The 26,711-nt window shown below is 42.2% G+C and overlaps 4 protein-coding genes across 5 annotated transcripts; 2 read left to right on the top strand and 2 right to left on the bottom strand.

Moving 5' to 3' along the window:
- Positions 1 to 76: 76 nt before the first annotated feature.
- LOC135339014 (origin recognition complex subunit 3-like) lies at positions 77 to 16,468 on the bottom strand. The gene is made up of 17 exons (XM_064535114.1): positions 16,214 to 16,468; positions 16,014 to 16,111; positions 15,548 to 15,812; positions 15,336 to 15,388; positions 12,811 to 12,976; positions 12,571 to 12,655; positions 2,570 to 2,729; positions 2,189 to 2,299; positions 1,992 to 2,125; positions 1,861 to 1,924; positions 1,691 to 1,807; positions 1,464 to 1,543; positions 1,189 to 1,411; positions 925 to 1,092; positions 669 to 851; positions 417 to 547; positions 77 to 315 (listed from the first exon to the last, which is right to left on the bottom strand). The coding sequence occupies exons 1-17, from the start codon at positions 16,332 to 16,334 to the stop codon at positions 210 to 212; spliced, it is 2,265 nt and encodes a 754-aa protein (XP_064391184.1). The 5' UTR covers positions 16,335 to 16,468; the 3' UTR covers positions 77 to 209.
- LOC135339000 (telomerase protein component 1-like) lies at positions 3,232 to 11,938 on the top strand. The gene is made up of 2 exons (XM_064535087.1): positions 3,232 to 3,330; positions 3,571 to 11,938. Exon 2 carries the CDS (start codon positions 3,579 to 3,581, stop codon positions 11,808 to 11,810), a length of 8,232 nt encoding a protein of 2,743 aa, XP_064391157.1. The 5' UTR covers positions 3,232 to 3,330; positions 3,571 to 3,578; the 3' UTR covers positions 11,811 to 11,938.
- On the bottom strand, positions 13,135 to 14,980 carry LOC135339023 (TNF receptor-associated factor 5-like). The gene has a single exon (XM_064535130.1). It carries the CDS (start codon positions 14,927 to 14,929, stop codon positions 13,238 to 13,240), a length of 1,692 nt encoding a protein of 563 aa, XP_064391200.1. The 5' UTR covers positions 14,930 to 14,980; the 3' UTR covers positions 13,135 to 13,237.
- Positions 16,410 to 20,101, top strand: LOC135339016 (PMS1 protein homolog 1-like). 2 transcript variants are annotated; one of them, XM_064535116.1, is made up of 11 exons: positions 16,410 to 16,544; positions 16,749 to 17,438; positions 17,598 to 17,738; positions 17,822 to 18,124; positions 18,170 to 18,401; positions 18,465 to 18,526; positions 18,655 to 18,723; positions 18,780 to 19,015; positions 19,072 to 19,191; positions 19,240 to 19,725; positions 19,931 to 20,101. In XM_064535116.1, the coding sequence occupies exons 1-10, from the start codon at positions 16,413 to 16,415 to the stop codon at positions 19,364 to 19,366; spliced, it is 2,112 nt and encodes a 703-aa protein (XP_064391186.1). In that variant the 5' UTR covers positions 16,410 to 16,412; the 3' UTR covers positions 19,367 to 19,725; positions 19,931 to 20,101. The 2 variants fall into 2 exon arrangements, with proteins under 2 accessions (XP_064391186.1, XP_064391185.1); XM_064535115.1 differs by having other exon boundaries at positions 19,240 to 19,732.
- Positions 20,102 to 26,711: the final 6,610 nt, after the last annotated feature.

Below are 26,711 nucleotides of genomic sequence, written 5' to 3'. Positions count from 1 at the left end.
AGTAAAAACACTAGTTGAAAGCCAAGAAGGCTTTATAACCTGATCTGTGCTAAAAATAGAGTCAATTAGAGTCATTAATTAATGTTTTGATTTTACTAATGAGATCAGCAAAAGCCAATGAATTCAGTTAAATAGAACAGCGAGAATACCGTAAACAGCACGCATGCGCACTGAAGATTATGTGTTCAGACAAAGCAACAGACTACTATCTAGCAAGCTCCCCAAGTTAGTCTTTGCACATGATCAGTCTTTCTTTGGGTGGGCTTGATAAATCCCAGAAACTGCAACTCAGATACAGCTTGAATAAACCTGGCACTGCATTCTGTCAAGAATAAATAACTTAGTAAGCTCAATATTATATCGTAGTCAAAAAACGAATTGTAGATGTAGTAGTAGACTAAGGTATAATAGGATACTGTAGCAATGGATCGACCTCTTCTGGCTTGGAGGATGAGCCTTTCTTCTTTTTTTCTTTGGAGCTACTTCCACTCTTCTTTTCAGAATCACCAGTAGCTTGGGTGGATGGTGCAACTACAGCTACAAACGCCTGCAAACGAATCATCATGACAGTATTATAGTGTCAATCCATTTATCTGGGCATGTCTTAGAGGTTAGCGCTGGCATTTATCATCAATCATACAACACATTATTATATAGTGCGAAATGACCTGTAGCCAGTCATAGAGGTTTATGAGTCGACCGCACTCGATATGCAGCTGGTACGCCACACAGACATCTGGCATGTTCTGATCTAGTGCACTGGCCTCGGTCACATGACCAGCCGAGGGTAGGTAGTAGTGGGGGGTGCTGAGTGCAGTCTGCAGAGCTGCTCTCGGAGCTGGAGCCAATTGCTGTGTGTGTGGTGTGGGTGTGTGTGAGAGGGGTGTGGGTGTATTGTATTAAATAATAATATTGATTACAAACCTTCCTCATAGACGAGACATTGTTAAAATACATCACTTCATGAAGTGTCATAGAGCTGGGGCAATGCAGCATATCCTTAAAAATGGCAAGAATTGACTCCAAAACAGTATCTTTCAGAAGATCAAATGCAGACGGCTCTCTCTTGCGCGACTGGAGGTGTCTTAACCTCTGTGACAAATTAAACATAATTATGTGGTCTGAGTCTCTTATTCGGAAACGGAAAGGTACACTGCTACTAAGATGCACAAAGGATTGTATACATACCTCTTGAAATCTCATCTTTCTTTCACTGGTGGTTTCGGCCGCAGGCAATGGCGTTGTAGACTCCCCTGTGTCCATTGGTTGGTCCTCCTCGAACGAGCTCAGCTGCTCTAGACAAGAACTGAACAGATCCAAATATTCACCGATTCCTTGTTTGTCAAGATGTGATTTAAGATGGCTGACACACTCTCTTAGATGGTCTGTCAGCTCTTCCTTTCCCGTCAGCCTAAATAGTTTTATAATTGGTATAATTATGGTGTGTAAGTCTAACAACTCACTTTACGAGATTCCATGCATCCTGGAATTTTGGATGATCAGTGATGTTTTGCTCAAGAGAGTTTAGATAGAGCTCATAATTCTATGAAATGGATTCAGAGATGGGAAATTTTTAATCATAATTATTGTAGCATTATCCAATTTGGACATTCTTATGGTATCTCAAAGTTGCTCTAAAAACAGGCCTCATTTGAATAAAGTAAAGAGACTATAGTGAATGAACACAGACCTTGCTTCCCAGGTGGTTGCTAGGCAAGTGTTTGGTGAGTATGTGCAGACACTCCAATACAGGGAAGAAGGTCACATGATAAGAGTGCAGCTTGTCTAGGAACACGCACACGGCAGACTGCAGAAAAATGATACGTATAATTATATGATGTACTCTTATACAAATTCTACCTCTAGCTCTGTGTCGTCTTCCAGTAGTAGCACCTGCTGTTCGGGACTTTGACACTCCACGTATCTGTACAATAATAGTAAAACAAAGAAGCATCACTATAATTATACAAGATGTTAATTGTCGGCAATACTTTTGAAAGGAGGGAGTGGCCCTCACGGCCTCACAGAGTGCACGAGAGAGCGTAATTGATTGTTTATCACCCTCAAGCCGATTGGATAATAGTACGCTGAGGGGCTGCCAATAGAAATGCTCCATCACTGCAAACTATGTAGGGAGGGGGGGGTGTGTGGGTGTGGATAAGAGACAGGAGTAGGCGTATAGAACAACCTTCAGTCCAGAAGTAAAGTTGACTAGTGAGAAATTGCAGTAGAAGAATTGGTGTAATAGAAACTGGAGAGCATTCGGACCCAGCTTGAAGGGGAGCACATCCAGCAGGGTCTGCATGCAGTGATTCAGATATCACATATACACTTGCAATAATATGCGAGTACACTAATTAGCTTATCTTGTAAACATTGTGGTGCTATAATCATTGTTTTTTTTTCTAAATGGTGTGTTCACTATAATAGGAAGACATACATTTACTGTGTTCACTAGCATCTAAATATCCAAAACTAGCTCCAGATCAAAAATCTGTATCTGGCTAAAATCTTTTCCATCGATTCACTCAAAGGCTGCTACAGACTAAGTGTGCATTCACATATGTACCTCCTGAATGATCTGCTGCAGAGTGAGTGCCGAATGTTGAGTGTGGAAGACCTCGAGACAAAGTAGAGAGGAGGCGGCTCGAGACAGGGAAGAGTGTACTGCTCGTACTGACGTGGCAACGCCCAGAACCAACACCACGGGGAACTGGGGGAGGTGGGGGCTGCAGGATCATAGATGTATGTGTGCAGTCATGCAAAGCATGCATGGTACATAACAATAGCAACAACGCTATTTAATTATCATTTTTGAAAGTCTAGAATTGGCTCTGAAACTATAGAGTTCTGATGTACAAATACAACGATTTTATGATTTTCTGAAAGCTTAGAAGGAGCCCGTTCAGATGGTATTCTCAAATTCTAAAAATGAATGTGCCATAATTTAAAAAGAGCATGGGCTATACAGGGCTAAAATTATTTTAACACATCATCTGAAAGGCCTCTCTCTAAGCTTTCAGAAAATCATGGTATTGGACCAACAGATGGCTGCACTAGCTATTTCCCACTACATTCAATCGAATAATTAACTAATTGAAACCCATCACAATGTGTTGACGGCTGAAACAATGCACGTTTATACTTAGAGTGGTCTATTGTCAAGACCACATGTCGCCCACAAGCATGTGATAACTAGCTAATGGCATTCACGGTCTTCATAGCATTGCCCCTCCCACCTAAGAGAGGCTAGGCTGTGTACAGTCCAGTGGTGCAATCAGGGCTGTGTCAAACACTCGGATTACAGCTATCTACACACAAACTGCCGAGGTAAGGGACTCTATGTTCAGTGAGGACAATTGTGTGTACAGTATAACTTGGTTATATTGAGATGACCTCATGTATATGTAATGTAAAAACATTTCTATGATAGCTGTATACATGCATTATCACATAATGTCAACCCAGTGTATCTTTTAAAATTCACCTTTCAATACACACATACACACACACAACACACACACACGCACACACACACACACACACACACACACACACACACACACACAGATACAGCCATGGCTGCTTCTAGCCACAGTGCTACAAGAGCACCTGCTAACACTAGTCGACTTGGCAACCCACTACTTATCCCCAAGAAGACAACAACCTCAAGTCTACTACTGAGCTCCAGCCCTTTTGGGTCGAAATCAATACAACTGGTTGCTACCAAATCTCCGAATGAAGGAGCTACGACTACAAGACTCACTAGAACAGACAGTACAAGCTACTCAAGAAGTTGCTCGATTGAGAATCCAGCTCTAGTGAAACAAGACGAACATTTTATTGAGACTACAAGTGTATCTGACGATAAAAAGCCAAGCTTATTGATACAAACTAAACCAACAGCATTGAAAAACTCAACTCTCCAAGGCTTACTTCTACCGAATTCTGGTTCTTTGCGATCGAGTAACCTGTTACAGGGTGGCCTAACAGAACAGTTGAAGCTCACCAGCTCAAACAGCTTGGTCTACTCTCAACCAAAAAGAGAGCCTTCTACACTAACTAAGAGGGACACTCACTCACTGAGCCATGCACAGAGTAGCAGGCCTAACACTGCTCTCACTAGTTCAGGCTCCTCTAAGACTAACCTAAGATCAAGCTTACTAACCAACACATCTCTAACTGGCCCAACAAAAACTTCACCACTTTTGTCATCTCCGAAGCTAGGAGGACGAGTTATGAACACATCTTTAACTAGTCATATTGGGACTCAAAAAACAACCACTAAAGCCCAACATTCCTCAACTCTCACATCTGTGAAACCTAAAGCATCCACCCACCTTGCTAGCAAATCTCACGGAACTTTGAAGCCCTCAGGTTATGCTAGTGGGAAGAGCCTGTTACAGAGGGAACAATTGGGATTGAAAAACAAGCCAGATTCTAAGACAGCTGCAACAAAAGCCTCGTCTAAAAAACAAAAACATGACAATATTACCGAAATTGATGGCCCAGTGATAACAGTAAAACCCATCACAAAGAGGACAGAGGGTGCCCCCGAATATGACTTTTCTGCACAACGACCCCAAAGCCCAGAGGGCCCAAAATTTCTACCCCCTGAACTAGACGCGGCAGTTCAATCACCCCCACCCCCCATAATTGACACTGTTGGGGTTAAGACTACTCTCATCAATGCCGTAGCAACGTCACTCCTTGCATCACCTGACTTCCGTAGTTCCCGTGATACGACAAGACGAGCCCTCACTAGACTGGGAGAGAAGATAGCGAGATTTGATCCAGAGTTTGTTTTAAAGGTGGCTCTATACACTCGTTGCAATCTAAATATAAGGACAACTGCTAATTTTCTTCTCGCTCTAGCCTCAAACATACCCAGCTGTCGGCCATTCCTGAAGAAGTATTACTCGTCTTCCATTCGTCTCCCCTCAGATTGGCTCGAGGTGGCAGAAATCTACCAGGCATTTCAGGACAAATCAGTTAATTTTGGCTCTCTTCCCACCGCCTTGAGAAGAGTAATGGCTGCCAAATTTACCAGTTTTGATGAGTACCAGCTGGGAAAGTACAACAAAGACACATCAAAACGAAAGAAAAAGAAGAAGGAGAAAGAAAATAAGGAAATATCGAAACCCCAAGCTTCATCAAAACCTACTCCCCAAGTCTCCATAGCAACAACCATATCGGATGACTCCAGTGATGACGATTCAGTTGTACACAGCGACAAAGAAAGTGACGAAGAAATTGAAAGACTAAGTTTCACACTCAAGCAACTCGTTCGTAAGATTCATATCTCGGAGCCTGTATACTATGTCATGTGTTTGCTGGGTAAACGATACCCCGCAGAGACGGAGGACTTCAGGAGAAGCAGACTCCCAGGTGTGTGGGACCAAGACAGAGCGGGGAAGAGGATGAAGCTAGCCACACCCGAAACATGGGAGACGCAAGTATCGACTAAAGGCAACAAAGCCAAGACATGGGAAGATTTGATCGATCACAATAAACTACCGTTTATGGCCATGCTCAGAAATATACGGAACCTCATACTAGCTCAAGTGTCGTCTAAACATCATCAGTGGGTCGTGAGAAAACTTAACGATGAGAGGGCGGTGGTCAATAGTCGCCAGTTCCCCTTTCAATTTTTCTCCGCATACGAGGTCCTCTCTGAATTAGAGAAGATTGCTAAAGGGGAACAACCACCTACAAAACCAAGGCCGGCTAAAAAAGGAGCAAAGAAACCAAAGACACCGAAAGAGCTACCTAAAATAGACATTGGTTTACTTCAACGTTATCGTACAGCACTCGACAGTGCACTCAAGATTGCCACATGCTACAATGTTAAACCAATCAGTGGCTCCACCCTCATCCTGTGCAACGTGGGAGCTAATATGGACCGTCCCTGTACCTCCGCCCGTGGCCTAGGGAAACCTAAAACAGTCATGGAAGTTGGAATTCTGCTCGGCCTAATGTGCAAATATTCGTGCGAGAAATGCACAATGATAGTTTATGGTGGAAACCATTTTGCAGAAGTACAGCTAAAGGATGGAACAATTTTAGACAACATGGCTAATGCTAAAGACACTGCTACACAGGAAGGCGTAACTGGGCAAGACGGTTCTATTCCGATCAAATTTCTCACAAACAAACTAATAGACAGAGATCAGCTAGACAATATCGTGGTGCTCACAGACGAAATGAAATTGGACGATCAACAGGGACAAGATGTGATTGATTTCTTAAGTAAATACCGTCACCTAGTCAACCCGAACCTGCTCTTTGTAAGTGTAGACTTAAGCAGCAAAACAAGAGGTGTTAACAGTACAATCAAACCCAGCCACCCTAACGACATCTACCTAGCTGGCTACTCTGATCAGATACTACGGTTTATTGCCGAGAGGGGCGACAGTGGTCAGATAACATACATTGAAAATATTGACAAAGCCTACAACCTTGACTCAATCAAGGCACCATCTCTAGCCGATGTTAGCAACAGTCCTCTCTCACTAGCTCCAGAAAAATCTCTACTAGCTACAACTCAGAAAAGATGGCGCACTGCTCGCGTGTTTATCTCCTCTACTTTCAGAGATATGCACGGCGAAAGAGACATGTTGACTCGATTTGTGTTCCCAGAGCTTCGAGCGCGGGCACACTCCAAACAAATCAATATCTACGAGGTAGATCTTCGATGGGGAGTAACGGAGGAAGACGCTAGAAGCCATAGAGCTATGGAGATTTGTCTGAGCGAGATCTCACGGTCCCAGTACTTTATCGGGTTGCTAGGCCAGCGTTACGGCTGGGTACAAGACCAGTATATGATTCCAGACTCGGCTGAATTTGATTGGCTGAAAGAGTTTCCGGCTGGACGTTCAATCACAGAGGTTGAGATGAATCACGCTGCCCTAAGAGATACAGACAAGGCAGTTGGCAAAGCTTTCTTCTATTTCAGAGATCCAATAGCTCTTGAAAAAATACCCGAAGCTCAGAAAAAGAACTTTGAAAGCGAATCTCACTCGGCACTTCAGAAAATTGAAAACCTCAAAAGTCAGATTCGAATCAGTGGATTGGAAGTGTATGATGGCTACCCTTGTCAATGGCTAGGCATGGTGGAGGACAAACCACTAGTTGGTCATTTGGAAGATTTTGGACAGCGAGTGCTCTATAATATCTGGAACGCGATTCAACGTGACTATCCAGAGGACGACGCTGGACAGGACCCCCTAACACAGGCAAACAGTTTCCACGAAGGTTTCATCGAAAACAGAGCGACAAATTTTGTCGGGCGCAGAGCACTATTGAAGAAAGCCCAAGAGGCGCTAACCGGTGAAAGTGGGAAATTGATTATAGTTGCCGGTAAACCAGGCTCGGGAAAGTCTGCTTTCATGGCTGCCATTGCTCAGCAGTATATAGAGTCTTCAGCTTGCCCCTCCTCCAATCTTCTACTCCCTCACTTCATTGGAGCCGCTCCTGACTCGACTAATGTGGCGTCCATTCTAACAAGATTCTGCCACGAGATGAAGAGACGATTTGGATTCAATTTCGACATTCCTGAAGACTATTCCGATCTCGCCAAAGAGTGGCCAGAGTTTCTACAAGAAAGCACCAACGTTATCGGCACGGGATCCAAACTAGTTGTACTAATCGACGGGTCTGACCTCCTAGAAGACAAACAAAATGGACGCTCCATGGACTGGATTCCTGACAAAATACCGAACGGTGTGACTGTTCTCATCAGTGGAGTTGAGAATGGAGTTTGCATATCTAACCTTCGCAAAAGAAACCCTCCCCCAGAAGAAATCATTATCGGTAGTCTGGACATCATGGACAAAGCAGAGATGGTGAGAAGGAAACTAGCTAAGCATCGCAAAGCACTGGAGGAGAGCCCATTCAACAACCAGATGAAGCTGCTACTTACCAAGAAAGAAGCTAACAACCCACTGTATCTACATCTAGCATGCGAGGAATTACGAGTGTTTGGTATTTTCGAAGAGGTCACTACTTTTCTGAAAAATATGCCTCCATCAATTTCTAATCTACTTCAAGAGATTCTAGGGAGGCTAGAAACGGAACACACATTGGATGTTGTATCTACAGCAATGTCTCTTCTATCGCTAGTGAGAAATGGTCTAATGGAACATGAGCTATCAGGCGTCCTAGCAATGTATTTTGAGGCTCAGAGTGTCGACGGGGGGTCCACTCTACCCCCCATGGTGATCTCAAGACTACTCAGAAGTTTACAATCATTCCTACAGCCTAGTGGACAAGAAAACACGTCAATTCTAACACTAGCACACAAAGACATTGAAAAAGCAGTTCGTCAACGTTACATGCGAGGAGCAGCAAGTTCTAAAGAGAAGGAATTCCACCGACTATTAGCTAGGTACTACAAAAACGAGGCAGACCCTTTATCTGATGGTACCTACAAGGGTAACAGTATCAGAGCATTCGGTGAACTACCACACCACTTAATAATGGCCGGAGAATGGACGCAACTTGAGAATATGCTCTGCAACATTCACTTCCTGGTAACTAAGTGTCAATTAGGCCTAGTACAGCAGCTGCTAGAAGACTACACGCCGTCAGCGTCTATACTACCGCCTGGTAAAAGCAAAGACCTAGCTCGGTTCGTACAGCAAGGAAGAGTACTGGAATTCAAATCTTTCGTCTCACGAAACCTCCATGTTTTGGTGAACAGCCCGACACTGACACTCCAGCAAGCCGTTAATGAACCGTCTTCTTCACTCGTTTCTAAAGCAGCTCTCGGTATCATCAAAGAGTATCCACAACCACTCATGACTTGTGTGAACAAGCCGGAAACAACTAACCCCTGTGTCATGAGTATTTCTGGACAAGGGGGTACACCAACGTGTATTGCAATATCAAACGATAGCCGGTATTTTGTGGCTGGGTTCAAAAACTGCGCAGTTAAGGTATTTGAAATTCAAACAAGCAAAGAAATTCACTCCTTTGTCGGTCATGCTGCTTCAATCACAAGCGTATGTTTTGTCGGAAGCTCTTCTGTGTGCTCTGGCTCTAAAGATAACACACTGAGTCTGTGGGACATGCAGAAAGGTATACGTACAGCTGTGCTCAAGGCTCACTCAAGACCAGTACAAGGATGCTCCGCCAATGCCTCAGGCGATAGAATAGCCTCCGTCTCCTGGGATACCACAATCAAAGTTTGGAACGGAAAGAACGGGAAAATTCTCAACACCCTAAAGACGTCAGGACAACACAATACACCAATAAACTGTGTGAGCTTCCACCCTGAAGGTCAGGTGATCGCCGTGGGAAGCTGGGACTCTACTGTGAAAATATGGGATACCCTTAACCAGAAGAGGATCAAAGTTATTAAGGGTCACAAGAGCTCTGTTCAAGCATGCAGCTACGCTCCCTCAGGGCGTCATCTCATTTCAGCCTCTCTAGACGGTGAAGTTAAGATCTGGTCAACAAAGTACGGAGTGGCAGTGGGTAGTCTGGTGGGACACTCCTTCCCGGTGAATTCAATAGCCTACACACCTAATGGTCAATACCTGCTAACGGCATCGAGTGACAAACTCATCAAAGTATGGTCGGGGAGCCTAGGGAAACCGGTACGATCAATGGGATCACCAGAGCACGGCGTTATACACTGTATGACATTTGATCATTCTACACAGAGTATTATTACTGGCTATCACCATGGATACGTTAGAAAGTTCAATGCACACACAGGCAGAGAGATATTTGCAGCTAAGCAACACACAGCAGCTGTTGTAGGAGTTGCCTATCATCAGCCCTACTTCATGTCGGCCTCCATGGACACTACAGTGAAAATTTGGACCGAAGCAAATGGCCCAAACAAATTTTTACCGTTGCTAGGACATAAATCCCCTATCACATGCGCTACTTGGGACAAGAATGGATTTGCAACTGCTTCAGAGGATCTTCAAATAATAATTTGGCCCTACACTCCTAAGGATTACAATAATTCCTTTATGGTCAAAAAAGTGACATCTCAACTCCCAACTAAAAAGTCTAAGTCCAAAGCATCTAAACAAATTGATCATACCATAATCCCGTTAGCCATTTTACATGCACACACGGCAAAAATTACCTCCATAGCTTTCTCCTGTAACAAGCTAAAAATGGTTACTGCTAGCAACGATAAAACTTTAATTATATGGGATACTTTCTCTTATAAACAGCTACAAGTCCTAAATGCCTGCCACAAAGATTGGATAAACACATGTGCTTTTTCAACTGACTATCCTGATTTACTTGTAACTGGCTCAAACGATTTTACTCTCAAACTATGGGACCTCAAAACAGGCACAGAGAAAACCACACTCAAAGGACACACATCTTCTATCAACTCAGTCTCTTTCTACCGAGACTGCATTGTATCAGCTGGTTTTGACGGCTCTGTAAAAGTGTGGACAAGCAAAGGAATTGAAATCACAACTATGTATTGTCATAAACAAAGAATAAATTCTTGTCTAGTCAATATTCCCTGTAAATCGCCAGGTGCAAGCTTCGACTGGGCAGACGCCGTGGCTGATGATGACGCCAAACCGAAAGTGAAACTATCAGAAATTACTCTGATGACAGCTAGTGATGACGGCACAATAGGAGTGTGGAAACCATTCCTACCCAATGAAATCACCAGTCTTATTGGACACTCGGATCGAGTTCTCTCTATAGCAACCACCGTTAACAACGAAGTCCTGAGTTCCTCATTGGACGGAAGTATTCGACTATGGCGACCACAGTTATCAGATGAACCTCACAAGCTAACAAGGATTAGCCAAGAGCAAGGCCACACTGGAGAGGTGATGTGCTGCGACACTGTATTCATTAGCAACCAAGAAAGTTATGCGGTGACATCTGGTAGAGATGGAAACTTCATCATCTGGCACATCACAAGTAGAGACGGACAAACATCATCCGAGAAGCTGTACACAGTAGCTGCCACTGATAAAGCCATCACCTCTGTTTGCTTTGTCTCCTTCTTAGAGAAAACCCAACAAGGTACGATTGTAATCGGAAAAGACGATGGTGTTATGGTAACGTACAAATTCACCCCGAACGAGTACCCCAGTAGTACTGCAAGTGTGACATCCGGTGCTCTGATGGGACCACACCCAATATCCAAGCTGGTCCTCACTCCTGATCGAAATAGCATCCTCGCCGGCTCATGGTCCAATCAGATTGCTGCTGTTGCTAACAACAGTCGCGTGAGGACCAGGATGGAAACACACAAAGGATGGGTGATGGACATGGTAGCGTTTGAAAATGCAGGCCAAACAGTCTTGTATTCCATCGGTTTAGACAATCAGCTCTGTCGCTGGGACATTCCCTATGTTAAGCCAGGCCCAGCCAGACTACCAACATCGACGTCAACAGCTACAAAGTTCAATATCGACTTAGGAAGTGATCGAGATAAAGCCTGGCCCCTAGCAATGCTCAAATTAGACAATCTACCGTTCTTGGCGATTTCAGATAGTGAAGGGGTACTGTATGTGTGGAGCTTGAGTGCAAAGCAAGTCATCATGAAAAGGAAGGTTCACAAAACGGCCATTAATGCTCTAGCAAGCACGCCAAGCGGGGAGATCGTGACTGGATCGAATGATGGTACTGTTAAAGTGTGGGGAGTCAATGGAAGGGGGACAGAGGTCACTCAGATAGGCCAGTTCTACTGTCAGTCGTCGGTAGTTTCCATAGCGACAATTGGGAGCAAATCACAAGGGGGGAAGAATGTGGACCCAATGTTTGTCGTCGGAGATACACTAGGTCATGTGACATTGATCAGGTGGACACAGTAAACATTTAGTAATTGGACATAGAATAAAATTTAATTATTAGACTAGTAGATAATAGATAGCTAGCGTTTACATTTTTAGCCAATTAATGTGATAGTGTGATGAATGAATGAATGAATATAAATGTCAAACACGTAGAGATGTCATCAATAATACAACACCTGCTATTGTCTCTAACCACATTACCACGCTTGAACGAACTTTGAATCAATGTTTACATGTACATACAATAGTCAATAATGCTTTTCATTTTCAACATGGAATGCTGAGACCTATAGCCTTAAGTATTCGTACTCCAGTTTTATGTTGGTGATTTCAAATGACATGTCAAGAAATCTATATTCATAGCCCAATTAAATATTCTCACACACAAAAATATTTTAATAATGGTTTAATTTTTGCTATCTGGCATAGATGGTGATGTCATACTAGTATTGGTATAGGTATTTAATTTTTGCAAAGCGAGCAGCACTCGCAAAATTCGCATAATCATGTTTGATGCTCGCAAAACATTCTAGACAGTAATAAGGAAACATGGAAACAGTGTACACAGTGGGACCACACCATATAGGCTCTGTACATACAAGTACACTGCTTAAAATAAATTGTATAATTATAAGCCCCAATGGTTGAAGGACAGTATACTGTAACTACTACATAAGCACTCATGTCTCACAATCTACAATACAGTGGCTGTTACAATTAATGGACTTGACAGTAACTTCTTAAAACAGGCAGCTGCTACGTATACTCGTACGTGTACCTGATTGAAGCTACGAGGTCCTGTAAGACAGCTGGACTGAAGGCTTCAAAGTCCTCCACTATTATCACCACAGGGGGTCTCAGATCTGTAAGGACAAAATACGAAGCAATTATAATACCACAATGCTCTATAATGTGCACACTATAACAACGCTAGCTTCGAACAGCCATAATTTTAACTTCATAGATAGCTACACTAGACACTCGGCAATCATAGAATGGGTTAGTTGTACATATATACCAGTGTCCGGGCATTTCTTTTGGGGGGTCATGTGATCCCTCATGGTGTCACATGACGTCTGGTACCACCCACAGAGGACGTCCATCGAACAGAGGGGCAGTCTAGTCAAGGGACGCTGATAATGAGGGGTGTGGCTCTCCTCAGCGTCACTCATCAGTCCAGCTCTCTGTGGAGGGGGTGGGGTTGATCGTTAATTAGAACTTTATACATAGAAATGATACCAAGTTTACAATCCCATTAATTTGGCCAAATGATTCATTCTGTATATTAAGTATATCGTTTACACGGTATGATTCGAAAATTCCCAATATACAAATTCATAACTAAAAGCGAAAATAAATTAATATCCAATTGAAACACATATGTACATGTACATGTATGAGATACAAAATTAACTATAATTATGCATCACATTATCTAACTAAAATCAGTTAAACTCTTCTACTTTCGTGACTTCAAAGTCCAGAGCATCTCCTTTCAAATACTGTCGAGTCTGTCTCTGATCTAATAACAGTTCACCGTGCGAGATATACTTCGAGTAACCATGGAGATAGTTCTTGTCCCCCGTCTTTACTCGAGCTGACCTATTCTCACTGGTAGTTTCATCGAAACGAATCACTTGATTGAAATGATTGTGGTTGCCAAGGTGATTTTGAAGCCGTATATGAACCACCCCTCGAAACGGCCACTTTAAATGATTGTCATGTTCTCCGCGCATAACACAACAATAGACCCCCACGTGGGTACCCCCCGCAGACTCTGCGTCGACTCGTATGCACATCTTGTAGCCTCGAACTCGCGTGTAAAATGGGGGGCTTGAAAACGCTGTCTTGTTTTTCTTGTGAGCGGCGTATCGGCCAAGCGTGAAGGCAAAAGGGGGTGTGGGTGAAATCCATTGCTCTATGTATTGTATGTCCTGTCTGATACCCCCCACAGTGTCTTGCAGGGAGGTCGTTTGCTGGTGCTGTACACCCACTTCTTGTCGGATGTTGGGGATATCTTCCCGTATTTGTTGCACATTCGCCGTGAGCGTGTGGAGACTTGCTTCAATGGACGAATCAACTTCTACAGCTGCTGCTTTTTGGTTTTGTACGAGTCCAGTGACAGTCTCACTCAAACTAGCCAGGGCTGTATCGTGTTGGTCTAACGTTTCTTTGTTTGTCGCATACTTCCGTTTGATATTTTCCAGTTTATCTTGTACCTCTTCATTGACAGTTGACGATTGTGCCGTAAGTAGACATATTTCGGCACTGAGCTTCTTATTTGTCTCTCGTAATTTATTGCATTCTTGCTGAAGTCCGCTCGTCTTTTCCTCCATTGTAGCTTTTAATGCCACAAACTCTTTAAGCAGTAGCGAATTATGATAAGAAGCATTTTCTTTTGTGTGTCTTGACATATCACATCGTTTTTTGCTGGCATAGCAACCCACGGGGGAATACTCGCACACCTCATTTTGGAGAGGACATTCAGTGGACATGTGACGTTCAATAGCATCACGGGGCAACGGATCAATACCACATTCGTTGGGACAGGCCGTCGGAAATTTCAAACAAGTTGGAAAATGTTCTCTGCACGTAACAGTGTAAGTTGAGCTGTATTTTTGGCAATAAGGACACACAAACTGGCGATAATCGCACTCCTCTCTCTCGTGTTGAAGTCTCGAGCATCGTGGTATATTGACAGCACATCCCTCAATACTACACGGAACTAGGTGATACTGGCAGTTATTATCCGGACGTAAATCAGCCTTATCAACATGATCTTCGATCTGGGCGAATCTCCCAATCCATTGACAACCCAGCAGGTGATTAGGACAATACATCTGCAGTGCGTTGACCCTTCGTTGAATGGCTGGATTATGAAGGTAGTTAAATGTCTTTTGGCAGTAAGGACAATGGTTTCCAGTTGCAAGTGGCGATTTCACTATTTTGTCCACACAAATTTTACAGATATACATGCCACAGCAATCTAGCATCATGGGTTGGTTGATGATGTCCTGACATACTGGGCAGGTGAGGTCGCCTGGCAACTCTTTGACAGGTGTGTAGCTAGTGGTGGGGGGACTGCTACTAGATGTCTGTCTACGAGGCTTTGGAGTGGGACGATCAGCTTTAGACATTTTGAACACCAAATTCAATTAATAAAATCACATGATGACCTTATGACCTTTCAGAATATTTATGGTATGCTTAGATCAAAGCAGGAGATAATGCTTTACTCTGACCAAAACAAAGGCTAGTACATACGTAGCTCTCAATCTCTATCGGCATTATCGATAATTCAAAACTAAAGATGCATTTACAGTAGCTCTTCTTAGCCTATCAAACATTGTAACAATGACAGTATAATCTTCTAGCCTATCAAAATATATAAAGAGTGACATTATATACTGTTTATTGACATAATAATTATGGTTTACAAATATCTAGAGCCATTACAAATTCACTGTTAGAGACCCGGCAAGTGAGTACTAACCTACATGTATATATGAGGCCAAGGATGCATGTACACTTTATTTAACTTACTTGATCTCCATTGGATAGTTGCAGATAGATATCTTTCATCGTCGCTTTCATTCCTGCATGTGTGGATGCAACAACAGTAAAATTAACACTGTTGTCCAAATCGATAATTTGCAACGACTTTTTTCCTCACAAAACTATGAATGAATCAAATGTTCAAAAATGTTCACTCTTTTTTGGTACTATAGCAACCAGTTGATCATAGAGTGACTCACCGGTTGAGCAGCTGGTGGACTTGAGCAGCACCACATGTGGACTAACAACGTTCCTTATCATGACCCTCAGCTGCTCAAACTGAACATCGTGGTCCGGCATATTGACCCCGGCAACCAGTACAGCTGTTGGTATTTCTAGCCTAGGGGGACGGAACATCTCCGTAGAGATGCTTGCTAGGTGGAGCTTGTCCAGTTGGCTGGCAGAAGTGGTAATGAATCCCAATAGGCTGGAAAACACTTTATCGTGTTGCCTAGTGATAACCACCTGCAGAGATTGCATTATAATAGATTAAAATTGTGCAATGTACATCACTTCAATTATTAGCACCAACCAATTCTTCAAAACAGTTCACCCATTAAAGCATCATTGTATATATATACTGTAGGAGGTCTAGCTACTAATGCATTTACGCTCTACTCCTAATTTATATGACTTGAGGCTGGGGGAACAGTAACGCATAGTTACCTCAATCTTTTCTTTGAGGACGCTCCAACATGACACGAACACCTTGTGGCGATTGTCTGCGTCTTTATCGCTCTCAAGGGGCAGCCTCATGAAGTGATCTACAACAAAGAAAAAATGCAGAAAATCACGTACTATTCATTTCTACGGCATTATAGATCTACTACAAGGCCATGTGGTAGCGCAGGGATGCATGCTCTTACTTTTGCTTGAGCTCATATTTTGCTTCTTTCTTTTTGGCTGTGGTTGACTCAAAGCTCCAGGGTTGTAGAGAAAGCATCCCTTTACCATGGAAGTCGGTACTTGCTCCTCTTCCAGTTCCATTGTCTCTATCTATGCCCAATTTTAATAGTTGTTGGAAAGAAGATCTTTACCCGTCTACTCTTCAGGAAATGAAAAGAAATGCAGAAGCTGACTGGAGACACGATACAGCTCATCTCCAGCTCTCAAGTCATCACATCAGTTCATTCTGTTGTCAAGGAGCTAGTGGAAAATGCACTCGATGCAAAGACCTCCAATGTAGATGTCAGACTGGTGAATGTGGGAAGAACGTATCTAGTCTAGATCTAGATATGTTCTATAGACCAGTACATGTATCGGAAATTGAAAACGCCACTTGGTTATTTCATACGCTTAGAATAATTTATGAAACCGTAAGGCTACATTTCGTCCCCTATTTTCTCAGGTCCGAAATTGTGAGGATGATATAAATTATTGTATTTTGCTTCTCTTCTCCAGGAAAATTATGGTCTTGATCTGATCCAAGTTCGGGACAATGGTACTGGAATAAAGAGGAGTGATGTTCCACTCATGGCTGCTCCCCATTACACCTCCAAGCTCAGATCTTTCCAAGATCTCTCCTCTCTTACCAGTTATGGCTTCAGAGGAGAGGCATTGTCCTCCATTGCCAATACTGCACAGCTGTGTATTACCACGGCTACCAAAGAGGACGAAATTGCAACCACTTATACAATAGGCCACAATGGACAAGTTATCGACAAGAAACCGAGCTCACTGGGTGTTGGAACAACTATTGCCGTTAGCGATCTTTTCAAGAACTTTCCTGTGAGAAAGAAGTCATATAAAAACACTAAGCACTGCAGCGAAGAATTGAGAAAAATTGAGCAACTCTTACTCGCATTTGGACTTGCGTTTCCTGGAGTTAGGTTCTCCCTGAAGCATAACAAAATTAAAATATGGGATAAAGAGCAAGCCTCGGATCACAAGTCGAACGTGTCTCTCATCTTTGGTCCGGTTCTGAGTCACAACCTTATGCCTGTTAATTACCAGTGCTTTAGTCCAATGGTGAAGCTACAGCTGTACGTGCCCAAACCCTCCGCTGATTTATCACTGGTCACAAGATCAAGACCAGACCGAATGATTATCCTGGTGAATGGCCGGCCTGTCGACATCAAAGCTATCTCAAAGGTAAGAGAATGTGAATTTGTCCATTTTTTTATCAGTATTACTATTCATCCATCGATAATTCTTCACATACATAAGCTAGATTGTTAAATTAGGCCACTCCAAATCAATTACTTGTTTCTCATCTTTTTGCTGTTTCCCCCTTCACCTACGTATTTTCAGGTTGTACGTGTAGCATTTTTAGAAGCGTTTCCAAGCCAAACCAGTCACCATCCTGTTGCTGTGGTGATGATAAGCGTGTTGCCTGAGGACGTAGATGTTAACTTGGAGCCCAACAAAACAAAAGTTCTTCTTCACAACATTGTACGACATAAAACCATAATGGTCCAATTTCAATGACATAATGTTATTTTGATTGACCGAATTGTTCCCTTCACCCTGTGCAGGATTTTATAATTAGCACCCTGTCGTCCTTGCTCACTCAAGCATACGGCCCGTGTAGGGTACCTGTACCAGAGAGGGACTCTCCCAAAAAATCAACGAAGCAACAACAATCTGGCCGCAAAGTTGATGGTCGACCTTTTGAAAAGATCAATAATAAAGACTCCTCGATACAAGATGGTGGAATAGATGTCCCTCAACAACATAGAGACACTTCACCTGTTGCTAATACTATAGCAGACCAGTTGCTAGGGAATCCCGTTAATGCAACAGCGACTGTGAACGAGAATGACAAAGCTATCTCTAAAGTATGTACAATATTTTTTTTACTATTATTATAATTTTAGGTGCAGCCCACACTCTCTATTACCCTCTCCCAAGAGGACCACACCCCCATACCCCCCACTGAGCCAGACGTACATCTCGGGCCTGACTACCGTTATAGTCTGTTGGATATTTCCGAATTGGAGAGAGATTTCAGCAGTAGCAGCGAGGATGAGGGGGCAGTGGTGGAGCGAGACAACACTGAGTCGTGTGACGGAGCAACAGGGTCCGCAGGCGATCGTGTGATAAAAAACAAGCAAAGTACACATTAATTTTGTAGAAGTATTATTTTAACTAATTGTTGATTTTCATTTTGTTTTTCAGCTTCTCTTCTGTCTTGGAGTAGAGGGAGTGCAATCACAGACAGTAACAACACTCCAATCGAGGTAATCTGTTCTAACCTTTATCATGGCAGTACAAATGCAGATATCTAGCTAATTATTTTCAGGTCCCTGTGACACGTAGGCACATTTAATAGCTGCTAATTTTATTTGCATTACCATTTCTTTTATAGCCAGTAAAGATTGTCAATACTTCTACTTCAAAAGAGGGTGATCCAACTACTTCATTTAAATTCTACTCTGTATGTTAAACACACAAAGTATGTGCTATAAAACAATTATAAATTTTTTGCAATAGTGGAAGGACAACCCAGTGCTGTTGCATTCTCGTCCTGTCAAGAGGGCAGCTGGTTCAATCTCTGAGGGAGAGAGACCTGCCAAAAAACCTAAAGATCATTCCACTTCCTCGCTAGACAGATTTCTCACTCGTCAAGAACATCCGGTGGTTACTAGGAGCAGTCAAAATATCCCCTCCCTAGACGCAAGATTTGAGGTGGAGAAAATTACCAGACGAAACGAGCTACTATGGAAACGGTGCGTATCATAATGATCATCTCAAATACTCCTGATATGTTTTTATGCACTGACAGAGAGTTGCCAGTGAGTTCTGAGAATCGCGTGGTTGGCAGCTGTCACTGTCGGCAAGGAGACGATGTATGGCTGGTGTTATTGAAGAGAAATACTTTAGCAGCTTTTAACATTCACAACACGTAAGTCCATTATGGTTGTCCGCAAAATGTCACTTACTGTTTGTATAGTTTGTCCGAAACGTCGGAAGTAACAAGAGCTCAAGTTGAACAGTGTCTCAATAAAACATTATTAAAAGACACTAGCTCTGTGGACTCTCAAGATTGTTTTCAGGTTATTTGCAATATTGATGAATGAGCTTTTGTGTTAATTTGTACATTGAGCAGCTTAGAGTGGGATCGAAGACATCAAGTATAACTTACATGTAATTGTATACATGCGTGTACATGTATGTATACAATTACATGTAAGTACATGTACATGCATGTAGTTATACGAGCCCATGCCATATTTGCTAATGAGATTGGTATGTTAATTCTCTAGAGCATAGCTGACAATAAGTAAATAGTATGTGGTAAGTAATGAGACCACTTCCTGGTACACACCTAAATATCATGGCACAACAGCTGTAAAGAAGCTACTAGTCTATCATCTGGTGAGGCTGCTATGTGATGGGGGGACTCATCACCTGTATCAAACGACATAAACAGAAAGAGGTACACAGTAAGTTAAGTGGTGTATAAACGTGTGGAGTACAAACTGGTACGGTGCCATTATGGTGGATACAATATTCGTACAATCACATTGTAACTATGTGATCACATAAAATCTACATTGATTCTGGCCATGCCCCATGCCCAATGTTGTAGTTATATAGATTATAATGTCATTGATGTTATTATCAATGCACTCCTGGCACAGGTAACAGTGTGGATGAATACAATCATGGGTTCACAGAAAGAGAATTAGACAATCCAGCCTACGAAAACTTTCACGATGAACTATCAAATTCTGTTACCTAGCAGCTACGAAACTTTATATTTTTCAACCCATGCATACATTGTGCAAAAATTTGTGTGGAATCTAGTTCAAGCACATCGCCCCCTCTGAGAAAAACACTTGCCTGGCTCAGCAATATTATTAAAGGCGTTTAACCAGAGGGAAATGCAACAGCAAAACATCAGAATCACATTGTGGGCAGAATGTGCAAAAATGTGCATGAAAGACGAATGTGCTAAAAATAGAAATTTATATTTTTAGCACTTTGTCCACGTTTAAATTCTACTCTCTACATGCATGTACTATTCATGCACACTCCGGTACTATATAGATGGTGAGTTTCTAGCCTCGAATCCAGGTCGATTAAAATACGTTTTTAATCGACCTGGATTCGTATGGAATGTTATCTTACAATAATAACCGCCAGAAAATTCTACCCTAAATATGCAGACACAATCATAACCTCCAAAACGTCACACCATCCCCCCTAGTCTCGCAAGTTACGTCCCTTCATGGTGTGCATGCATGTGGAGTTGACATTGTGGAATTTATTTCACTCTCCCACTCACTCAAGAATCAGCACTCCGTGTATGCATACATGGGTATATGATCATAGATAATAGAGTTCTGGAGGGTAAGTTTTTGTGGGGGTGGGGGCCGGGGTGGGTCTGGTTCTGTAACTTCAGGGTCAGCATATTTAAGGTGGGTATTATTGTCACTGTTGCCTTTTGACCTCTGAGATCATGCAAAGAATAGCAGTGCCATAATAATTATGTGTATATTGCACTGGGGCAAAGTGACCTTTTGAGACCTGAGCCCACCCTCCACCTAATACTTTAAATTGTTATCAAACTCACTACGGTATTTGTGGTTCCTGTGGGATATTTACGATATGCAGCTCGATGCAGTTACTATACAATATTGTGCCACCAAAAAAGGACAAGACTACCAAATCATTCTTTTTTTTCCTATCATAATGCATGCAGCAAGTGGTTTCTATGCTAGGCAACAAATTAGTTATTACATGACAATTCTTGCCACAAGCAGCTTATTGGCCCTTATGATCTCAGGCTTTACCAGACTTACTGTCTATAATATAATTGTGATAGGCTCTGGGACTTTTGGAGCAGGCTAAAATTTTGGTGATTATAAATTAATGTACAAATTAAGCATCACCTACACAATGACGGATATGCTTATAATTATGCTTAGTGTTCACATAATTAGTTTCATACCCGAGTTATGTGTGTTGGAAGCTCGAAGCTGTGAAAAAAGTATGAGAAAAGCGCCCCTCAAGATTACTCAATTAGGAATAGCAAAAGTTTGGATGAAGCAGTTGGTTACTCTAGTCTATATGGGTGGCTCCAGACTAGTTTTCCCAGAGCCTGTCACATGGTGAAACCAAGGGCTTCTTTGTGGTGAAACCCTGTACAGGTGAAATGCCTATGGTCACTGAAACCATAATAATTATTATGACTGATGGAGACTAGTTTTCCCAGAGCCTGTCACATAGTGAAACCAAGGGCTTCTCTGTGGTGAAACCCTGTACAGGTGAAATGCCTATGGTCACTGAAACCATAATTATTATGACTGATGGTTTCACCACAGATGTGATAACGGCAACTATACGAATGTCATTGTGGTCATGTGATATCAACACTTGTAGTGATTCGTGCAATGTGACCATATAGTGCAAAATTTTTGAGGGGCTTAATTTTCGCGAATTTCGTGGGTTAGCAATCCTACACGAAAATTAATAAGTCCACGAAAATGTTGCTATAAATATTTAAAGGCGTGGCTTCCGGTAAGCAGTCATTCTGCAAACATTATGCAACGCTATCAAATGCTTTTAGAAGCCATTCCACGAAATATAAGTGCCTTGAAAATTTCGCGCTATACGGTGTGTGCAGCGCAGAACTGTTGGCATAGCTGTATATTGACTGATAATTATTATCATTATCAGTTGATGTTCAGTATCATTTGCAGTGGCGTTTCTGGTAGGAGGGTGCTCAGGTCACGCGATATTATTACAAATACTAATTCCACCGGCAAAACAAAACTGTAGATAAGCTTGGGTCCCGTCCTCCTTCAGGGAGGGCGGCGACGCCCGTCTAGGATCGCCCCATATTTAATGTTGATCGAGCTTAGGGGGGTGCTTGAGCACCCTGAGCCCCTAGGGCCCTAGCTGGATACGCCACTGAACTATTATGCCTCGGTGCGCATGCGCAAGCGAGGTATACGGTAGTGTGTTTGTGTGTGTGTGTGTGTGTGTGTGGTATGTGTGTGTGACAGTTAGTTAGGGCTGTCCCAATTATTCTAGGTGAGGCTAAAAAAATTAGGTAGAGTCAGAGGCATAAATATCATTATTCTAATGTAAGTGCAGTACACATGTCGATCAAAATTGGTTCAGTTGTTTTAACGTGAAGCTTTAGCCTCGATTCCAGGCCGCTCTCAATTGAGAAAGTGAGAGGGGCTGGGATCGAGGCTAGTCACAGTGAAGCTTACGCTATTTATGGTTCATGTTCATGTTGGCTTTTCAATGAGAATAATGGGTAATTATCTGGGAATAAAAATTGAATAATAGGCAAATTTTTTTATAATTGGGACAGCCCTATAGTGTGTACCACGAGAGGCCATAGTTTAACTGGCTTGTACTATGTTTAGAACACTACTATGTTTAGAGCTACTTCCTGTCATGCTTCTTCAATGAATATGCTTATAACTACGGTTGACGTCACTGTTGCTATAGCTATGCAATGAATTTGCTTATCATTATTACGATGGCCGATTCAAGCGATTCAAGCGATTCAAGCAAGCGATTGTGAAGGCTGTGTTTCTGCATCTTTATAGAAGGCACTTCAAGAAAGTACACTGGTGCTACTTGTCTACAGAGAGTGTACCCGAAAATATCATTCCACAAGCCTACTGGCCACCAGTACAGTGCAGTCTCTCTAGTCTGAGGAAATGTGAAGGAACCAGATATATAAACACTTGGCAGTCTAGACCCTTCTTACTGCTCCCGATCCCATGCAGCAATGTAATAAGCAGGTTGTGACAACCAATATTGAAAGTTGAAAAAAAGCAACATAAACGAGTACGAGTGTTGCAAGTGTGCGCTTGCTAATGCCTCTCCTTGTTTTTGCTTTCGCTCAGAGTGTTATAGAAGAGGTAAATAATTTGCAATGTGCTTTATTGTTTCACAAGAAAAGGGTGAATAGTGTATGCTGTGAGTTTAGTCTCGCACCAGCCCCGATTATCGACCTAGCGTTCAAATAGAAAACATCTGGGGCTGGCTGTGCGAGACTACTGTGAGTTTGTCAAAGGCACGGAGTAAAAGAAAAGAGAGAACATAATTATGTGATGACAGGCTCTGGGAAAAAGGCCATATTGGAGCAGGCTACAATTGTTGACTATAAGCTAAGAAAAATTATTGAGATTATACACTGCAGTCCATAAATCTGGCTATTGCACTGGAAAAGGCCATATTGGAGCAGGCTACAATTGTTGACTATAAGCTAAGAAAAATTATTGAGATTATACACTGCAGTCCATAAATCTGGCTATTGCACTGGAAAAGGCCATATTGGAGCAGGCTACAATTGTTGACTATAAGCTAAGAAAAATTATTGAGATTATACACTGCAGTCCATAAATCTGGCTATTGCACTGGAAAAGGCCATATTGGAGCAGGCTACTATAAGCTAAGAAAAATTATTGAGATTATACACTGCAGTCCATAAATCTGGCTATTGCACTGCCAGTGCGCTCTGCGCACTGGTAATTCAGACAATCCATTCATCCAGCATCTCCTCTCAAATCCTGGCTACACCCCTGTCACCCACAAAATATGTGACAGGCTCTGGGAAAAAGGACATATTGGAGCAGATATTGGTATTGAGCACAAAATGCGCCCCAACGGGTGCCGCCCCCAGAAAATTTTTGTTGTTACATGCTCTGAGATTGAAATCTGGCTGAAGAAATGAGAGTACTGCTGGTTAAGCCATATCTGCAAATGAGCCAAATCAGAAAATTTGACCCTTTTTGTGATGTGTTCTGGCAATGATGTGTGTATTTACTAGTAAGGTAGTATAGCACAGACAGTATAATTATAGTATATAAACAAGCAGAAAGTGTGTATCTATCTATATTAATACTGAAAAGAATTATGTACATGATCTATTGTTACCATACTTAACTTGTGTACGTGTACATGAATGTATTGTTATCTAGTCTATATGGGCATGGCCATGGGTATCTTTGCTATACTAGGACCTCAAGAAAAAAATAGCCTCGATCCCAGCCCCTCTCAGTAAGAAATTTCTCTAGCTCTAAACTGAAGCCTTGATCTTTAGTGCAACCGTAGCACAAAAGCTATTAGCTTTATGATAAAATTCTGACATTTTTTTGCTTGCAAACAAATGATGTAATGCGAAATGCATTAACTGCTAGGCATAACGTGGACTTCCCGACTTCCCGACATTTCCACCTGGTGCACCTTGTGAATAAGCTGATGCTCTCTGGACATTTTTCAATTATACACATACCAGGGTGTATATTGTAACCAAATCTCCTCTGGCAATTTATTCTGTCAGCTCCTGTCTCATCAACCAAAATCAACATTTCAATTGAAAATCTGCATGACTTGAAGGTATGCTCCTCTCACTTCTTTGCTTTGCAACAAGAACCATCTTCTGCTCGTTACGTACCTCGATCCCAGGCCGATCCTACTCGTTACGGTGATAGCTTCAGACAATTCCCAAGTGGTAGTACGTACCACGAGAGGCCATAGTACTATGTTTAGAACAGTACTACATACCGTATATACCATACCGTATATACCACGAGAGGCCATAGTACTATGTTTAGAACAGTACTACACAGGGGCGGATCCAGGAAAAATGAAAGGGGGGGGCTAGTAGAAAGGGGCAAAGCCCCGTACGAGGGTGGCGGAGCCACCCAGGGGGTGGGTATGGGAGAGGGAGCATCCCCCTCCCGCCTCGCCAGAGGCGAAATTTTTTGATTTTTACAATTTGCTCACACTTTTACCTTTGAACTGTCATATTAATAAGTGAATACTGAATATGAAAAAGTTAATACAAAAACTCGTTCTAATCAACAAAAGGATGTATACTGTAGACATCTACATTCATGCACTCTTGGTACATGAAAGAATCACAATGCCTACCCAGACTGCACTGAGAGTGAGAGGAGATAAGGCTGCTTCCTTGCAACTAGCTGAAAAAGTCTCCATGTTGCAGCTCAACAGCATGCACAATAGCCTCCTTCACAAGGCCTGGCCTAGGAAAAGAGGCCTGGGATATGATCGAGGCTACAAAACATTGCACCAGGAGCTGACTCAGCAACAGCAATAGTTGGTTGACCCATAGATCTAGATGATACAGTACAGGGTTTTGCAAAATCCTTGCAACAGGGCTAAACAGACACTGCAAAGACTTCCATATATGGAAGTCAACTGCTGACTATAATATTTTGGGTACAGGGTTTTGCAGAGTTCTTGTAACAGGGCTAAGCAGACACAGCAATGACTTCCATATATGGAAGTCAACTGCTGACTTTTACTATTAATTTTATTATTACTTTTATTATCGTACATGTGCAGGTATCTGTATTTTGAATTGAAAGATGTCCTGGAGCCTTAAGAGAGCATCAGCTTATTCACAAGATTTAATTAAGGTGGTGGGTGGTGCACCACAGAAATGCTTATCAGGGTGTCATGGAAAAGAGCAACAGTTCTGCACACAGTTGAAGCAAATTGTCTTGTCACCAACTTTACGACATTTCCACCTGGTACACCGTCCATGCACCACCTTAAATCTTGTCAGGATGTCCTCCTGATCTTGTGATGCTCTCTTTTAGGCTCACAGGACAACTTTCAATTCAAGCCATTCAAATAATTATACACATACCAGAGTGTCATACAATTGCAATTAGAGAGGGGACTTTCAAACATTACCATTTGAAACATCACCAGAACATAAAAAAAAAGGTCAACAGTTATTTCGATACCCTACCGCTATGGACACTCAAATACAACTGAGTACCTAAATGCACATTTTAGGGGGGGGGGGGGGGATTGGAGCTAGAGGAGGGATATAATCATTCCCTCCTCTGTATGAGCAGTATGACACCCTGCATATTACACACAATATTTTAAGTCAGCAGTTGACTTGACTTCCATATATGGAAGTCAACTGCTGACTTATAATAATATTATAGTGTACATGTCCAGGTATATGTATAATGAAAGATGTCCTGCATGTGAGAGCATCAGCTTATTTATATTCACAAGATTTAATTAAGGTGGTGGATGGTACACCAGGTGGATGCAGGGCAAATAATTATTGTTGTGATGTTGGTGTGTGCAGAACTTAACTGTTGGCATAGCTGTGTATTGACTGATCATTATCAGTTGTTTTTAGTACCATTTGGAGGTTTTTGCATTCTTCAAAATAATAACCAGACAGAATATGGCAAAGCAAAGAAGTGAGAGGAGCATACCTTCAAGACATGCAAATTTTCAATGGTCATCCTGAAATGTTGATGAGACAGCAGCTGACAGAAGAAATTGCCAGAGGAGATTTGGTTACAATAATTATAAGGCATAATTATAAGGGGCAAGGCAGCTTATCAATAATTATCAGCCAATACCACTGTTTGGAGGGTGTCATTTATCAACTGTTCC

Source organism: Halichondria panicea, chromosome 7 (genome assembly GCF_963675165.1).
Source record: "Halichondria panicea chromosome 7, odHalPani1.1, whole genome shotgun sequence".
Taxonomy (NCBI): Eukaryota; Metazoa; Porifera; class Demospongiae; order Suberitida; family Halichondriidae; genus Halichondria; species Halichondria panicea.
This window is presented reverse-complemented; position numbering and strand designations above follow the sequence as displayed.

Bases quoted from the DNA above. Each gene is read 5' to 3' on its own strand.
- LOC135339000 (XM_064535087.1), top strand. From the start codon at position 3,579: ATGGCTGCTTCTAGCCACAGTGCTACAAGAGCACCTGCTAACACTAGT.
- LOC135339023 (XM_064535130.1), bottom strand. From the start codon at position 14,929: ATGTCTAAAGCTGATCGTCCCACTCCAAAGCCTCGTAGACAGACATCT.
- LOC135339014 (XM_064535114.1), bottom strand. From the start codon at position 16,334: ATGGAACTGGAAGAGGAGCAAGTACCGACTTCCATGGTAAAGGGATGC. The intron at 1,925-1,991 runs GTATTGCCGACA...ATTATTGTACAG, and splicing joins GCCACTCCCTCCTTTCAAAA to ATACGTGGAGTGTCAAAGTC. The intron at 1,093-1,188 runs GTATGTATACAA...AATTTGTCACAG, and splicing joins GAAAGATGAGATTTCAAGAG to AGGTTAAGACACCTCCAGTC.
- LOC135339016 (XM_064535116.1), top strand. From the start codon at position 16,413: ATGCAGAAGCTGACTGGAGACACGATACAGCTCATCTCCAGCTCTCAA. The intron at 18,125-18,169 runs GTATGTACAATA...TTTTAGGTGCAG, and splicing joins ATGACAAAGCTATCTCTAAA to CCCACACTCTCTATTACCCT. The intron at 18,402-18,464 runs GTACACATTAAT...TTTGTTTTTCAG, and splicing joins TGTGATAAAAAACAAGCAAA to CTTCTCTTCTGTCTTGGAGT.